The sequence below is a fragment of the Geospiza fortis genome, unplaced genomic scaffold (genome assembly GCF_000277835.1).
Source record: "Geospiza fortis unplaced genomic scaffold, GeoFor_1.0 scaffold361, whole genome shotgun sequence".
NCBI classification, from domain to species: domain Eukaryota; kingdom Metazoa; phylum Chordata; class Aves; order Passeriformes; family Thraupidae; genus Geospiza; species Geospiza fortis.
The window spans coordinates 3,795,802-3,801,167 of NW_005054356.1; the positions used below are offsets into that span (position 1 = coordinate 3,795,802).

At 43.3% G+C, this 5,366-nt stretch overlaps 1 protein-coding gene across 1 annotated transcript in view; it reads right to left on the reverse strand.

Annotated features, from left to right (window-relative positions):
- Positions 1-579: 579 nt before the first annotated feature.
- The window catches only part of PARD6B (par-6 family cell polarity regulator beta), a 17,027-nt gene continuing 12,240 nt past the window's right edge, over positions 580-5,366 (reverse strand). Inside the window, exon 4 of the mRNA XM_031059090.1 lies at positions 580-5,161. Coding sequence (XP_030914950.1) covers positions 4,332-5,161 — 830 coding nt within the window. The 3' untranslated portion in view covers positions 580-4,331. The remainder of the gene's footprint in view (positions 5,162-5,366) is intronic.

Consider the following 5,366-nt stretch of genomic DNA (forward strand, 5'->3'; position numbering starts at 1 on the left):
GGCTCCATTTGCAGGGATGGAGAGCCCTGAGCACACAAACAAACCAGTCCCACAGACACGAGGGAGGCGCAGGGCAGAACTCTGTGCTCAGCCCCAAAGCAGCAGGAACTAAAGCCACAGGCAAAGGGCTGAGCACAGCCCCAGTCTCTCCTCCCTGGGTAAATGTTTACAAGGGCTGCCAGGGCAGGAAGTGGGAGGAAACAGTTGTAAGTGAAATGGCTTTGAGTTCAAGCTGTCCCATGGACACTTGTAGAGATACTCACCGCAGCAGGGACAGCGTCCCCAGCAGCAGCAGCAGGAGGGACCTGAAGCTGTGCCAGGAGCAGCCTCAAGGAAGGGTCCCTGCTGCAGGAGCAAGCACAGCACAGAGAACAGCAGCACTGAGGGACACACGGCTGGGACTGCCCAGGGGCACAGCTCTGCCCAGGGGAGGGACAGGGACACGTGGTGAACACTGCCAGGAAAACACTGCCTGCTCCCCTGGCCACGAGAGAAATAGTAAGCCCAGCTGTTGTCACACTTGAGAAAAAGGATACATTCTTCCTTATTTTATCTGACAAAGTAATTGAGAAAAAAACATTTCATTTCTATATCCATTTATTATTTTGGTCTGTAAAAATATAAGACTAATATACACCTACATCTAGCTTGATTTTTGTAAAATCAATCTTCATTCGGTGAGATACCAATGTACATTATACATTAAAGTTGTAAGAAAAATACTGATATTTGACATTTTAAACAAGTTCATTCATGTAAAAATCACATTGCAAGTAAAATTTAATTAGAAAATACATAATATTCACAAAAATACACATGTTAAAGACAGCTTGTGAGAACATTGTCCTAAATTTAATTCAGGTGTGGAAAAAAACCATATGATTCACAGTTAGGCTTGACTTCTCCAGTACCACAGCAGAACTTTAAAGTAAATGCATCTTAATTCTATTAAGAATTTGTTCTTCCTATTAAGGTGCACTTGGATCTCCCAACCACCAGGGAGGAATCTCTTGTCCCCCTCTGTGCATGTACACAACATATAACACTAGTCAAAGGAATTTTAGTTTTTCATTCCATTCTGAAATAATTTGGGTATTGCATAAATTAATTTATAAAATCTGGATTGAAAATACAATTTACACACACAGGATACTTAATACACATATTACATCAATAGCAGCGTAATATTGTCAATCATGCTCAGCATCCTCACTATCACTTCTGGAATTCTTTCTCTTTTTTTTAGCTATAGATAAAATCTATATAAAACAGTCAAGCCTTTAAGTATTGTCTTCCAGGGAGAAAACAGTATAGATGTTAAAAATTTAGGAGGTAGTGAATGAAAGGCTAACAATATCAGCATATTTTAAAAAAACCTTATACTGAACCCCAGTATCATTTATATATAAAATTAAATTTAGCCACTCATAATCAACCATTGATCATCCCGAAGTAGTAATTTAAAAATCTTTTGTAATTAACAGTGTATGTATTAGTAAGATATGGAAGAACTTTAGAAACTTTATGGTAACTGCAGCGTTAAGCAATTACATGCTGTGCAGTCTGTCATTATAACTGTAAATACACATTCGTCAGTTTTATTCCTTTTTTATCAAGTCCCAAATGCTTCGTTTTACTACATGTCACCAAATTTCTGTGAAACAGAACATGATCTATGTCAAAAAGAACATTATCTCACGTTTAGATTACTCAGTTTGCAGGAAAGGTCTCAAGAGATGAAGTCTCATGCAGTTTAGAGTAGGACCTCAGTTAAATTTCTACAAGTCCTTAATACTGGCATAAATATTATTCAAACTACCCACGCACGTGCCTGGCAGCACAGCAGCCTCAGGGCTGGCACCTGCCCAGGTTCCTGGCCAGACTCAGCCCTCCCAGGCAACTCGATCCTTCCAGCTGTGATCTGAGCTTCAAAACCCTCACGGGCCACATCAGCCCCAGAGTGGATTTGCATGGAATGAAAACGTTACACCTGCATTAAGTGCACTACCAGTTCATTCTCTGTACCTCTGGACCTCTCTTCTCTTCCCATCCAAGTGCCTTTATTCCTTTGATTATTCACAATACATTCAAGTAAACCAAAGGCACAGAAGTGCAAACTAGCAGAATAATGAGTCTCACCCTCCACTGGTGATTTCATACAGGAAGGAAAGTCTTTTGACAAAGGAAAATAGAGATATTTTCAAAGTAAACAATCTTCCGTAAAGAAAGGAAGTGTAGAGCAGCACTGAGAGAAAACATGCACAGGTAAAGTCTCCATGTTGCAGAATGAACATTCCTTTTTCCCATTTCACGCTAAGAGGATGTAGTTACTTCATTTTCAATAATTATTAGCAAAACAAGTGACACACTTGAAAGATCTTGTTCTTGTAAAAGATTCCAGGGCTCTCCACACACACACTAAGAAACCATAAATAAGTGTAACAAAAGAGCCCCTCACCTGTATTTGCAGAGTACCACTGCCTGCTGTGCCTATTCTCCATAAATCCTAAGGGGGATGAATGCCTCTCCTGGCATCTTGGACTCCAATGGCATTGGAGGTTTCAGAAAACTGCTCATCAGATACTAATTTCCAATATGCACTTTGTAACATCAAACAGCAGGGATTTGTTTCTGCAGCAGTGTTTGCATCATCACAAAAACCTGAAACAAACACAGGTGTAGGCTCTGATAGTCTGTGACGACTTTTACAGACGCCCTACCATTAAACTTACAGTTGAGTTGGTCTCCTGTTAGTAAAGTTATCAGAGGTAGATTTTCCTCAAATAGACTGAGGGGGAAAAAAGAAAGGGGTCGGTCTCCCTTCCCACTCATCACATCTTCCCAGAGGGTGGAACACACTCCCAAGCACCTGACTGCTGCTCTGGGGAGCACAGGACCAAGGACAGAACTGGCAGCACCCTACTCCTCCTGACAGAGGCCGTGACATCCCTGGGGAGATCCTTCTCCCTAGTCCGATTGGTCCCAGCTCATTTTCCTGCCACAGCTTCTGCTCCCAGAGGAGGGTCAGGTTGGGAACCAAGGGCCAAAGGGGTAAAGCAGGAGATACAAAAAGGGGAAGGATAAAAACAATGCTGGAAGCCTCCCCTGCAGCTGTCCCAGTGAGTGCAGTGGTAAAACACACATCTTTGCTCTTGCAGCATCAGGACTTGTCATCAGTGTTTTCACACAGAGCAACACTGTAATACCCACAACATCCAGCCAGGGGCACACAACAATCTGCATTTACAGAGTAGTTCCTAGTAATGAATAAGTTAATATCACATGGCTCAAACAAGGGGTAGGAAAGCCTCATTCTGATTTAAAACATTTTTTAATTCAGGGACTTAACAAGACTGATCTAAATTGTTCAGGTTGGAAGAAAGTCACTTGTATATAATCCAGACTCATTCCAACAAACCTTTGCTAGTAGAAATCATTACAGTTTCTACTAGGACTGCAAGTGTAACAGAGATTACATTATGCTATTTCCATAGCATTAAGATTACATTTTATTTGTTTGTAATTTACTGGGATTAATAACTAAATCAAATTATATCCTTAAATATTGCAAACTAGAATGAGACCAGATCTTTGATGCATTAGTGTTAAGACTTTCACATCTGAATTTCAAAATCAGAGTCATTAAAAGAAAGCATGGCCATTAAAACTAGTAATGGTGCCTGACTAACACGCCCGTGGTTGCACATTCACTCACAAAGGAACAGTGACCTCCAAAGCCCCACTGCCCACAGAGCCCTGCTGTCCCTGTGTCAGCCAGGGCCAGACCAGTCACCCCCATCTCTTCCCAGCCCACCTCTGGCCCTCTCCAGCTCCCTCTTGCCCAGAGCCCACACACAGCTTTGCCAGCGGAGCAGCAGTCAGGAGAGGAGTGATGCAGCTCCATCACACGTAAGCAGCACTTCAGAGGAACATGAAACCACAGCCCGTGAGAAGGTCAGCCGCACACGTAAGGAAGTTTACTTCTACAGAACCAGTAGTATACAGTATAAAAAAATAATAAAAATCAAGTACCTTTAAAAGAAAGCTCACAGCCATCTCTTAGCTATCCTTCATTTTCAATTTAAATTTTCATCATTCAATTTCAGCTATTTATCAATTATAGTCCAGCTTTGTGAATTATTTACATTGAAGTGCAGAATTAATTAAGTTAGTCAACTTATGTAATTTTGAATTTCTTGATTTTACTTTTTTCCTTCCTTTTAATCTAACTGCAGTGCTTGGTAGATGGAGAGGTATAAAGTGTGTTACGTATTAAGCCCAATTAAAACATGTATGGCATCCTTACTTATACGAAGTACACCGATGTCATTTCATAGTGTTATTATAGTTCCATCTTCTTCTAAGGACTTACGGCCTGGCTCTGGGGCTTCACACTCCATGCTAATGCTGCCCGTTGAGTGATTCAAGTTCATCTCACTGGAAGGAAGGAATCCATTTTGTGTGGACTCGTGGAGGAGTTCAATTTGTGATAAGGATTCTATGCTTTCGCTGGCAGGCGTAGCTTTTGGGATCTGCTGTGGCTCGCCACTGTCTTCAATAATAATGTCCTCCTCATCGCTCTCCTCTTCTCCTTGCAGCAGACTGCCCAGAATGTTTGGAGTGCTGCTGGGAAGGCTGGACTCAGTGGACTGGCCGGAGCTGCCCGAAGTCCGACTGTTCCTCACGACGTTGTTCCTCTGGTTGGCAGGTCTGACCGTGATGATCAGGTTGCGGCTGTTGGCAATCATCATGTCTGTAACTTGATCGAGGCTTTTTCCAGACACCTCTATGCCATTCACCTCCAGCACCTCATCATTGACAGCCAGCAGGCCCGTGCTCTGCGCCAGCCCCCCGGGGACCAGCCTGGATATGAAAATGCCCGGCACCTTCTCCAGCCCGTGCGGGGTGACCCTGACACTGGAGCCGTCGCGGATATAGAAGCCCAGCGGTTTGTCGGTGCCGTACTTGTAGAGTCGCACCCTGCGGTGGGTCTCGGGCAGAATATCCACGTCTATGATGGAGGACACGGGCCTGAAGTCCTGGGGCATGCTAATGACAATGTGGGGCTTCTTCTTGTGGTTGTCCGGACGTAGCACGTTGGATAAGACATTCTTCTTCCTCGTCATGGTATCCGTCCCGAAGGCACTGTAGTCTGCATCCTCTGTAAGACAGAGCACACGGGGATTAGGGCCTGCAGGCAGCCAGGTCAACTGCTCCCATGTGTTAGCTCAGCAGAGGCAAACAGCTCATCTACAAGGTGTGAGCCTTACTATCATAGAAGAATTTCTCCCTACTCATGAAACAAAAGCTTTAATGTTATGAAACAGAAAGTTTGGAATACTTTTGGTTTTCTACTACCGAAGGAA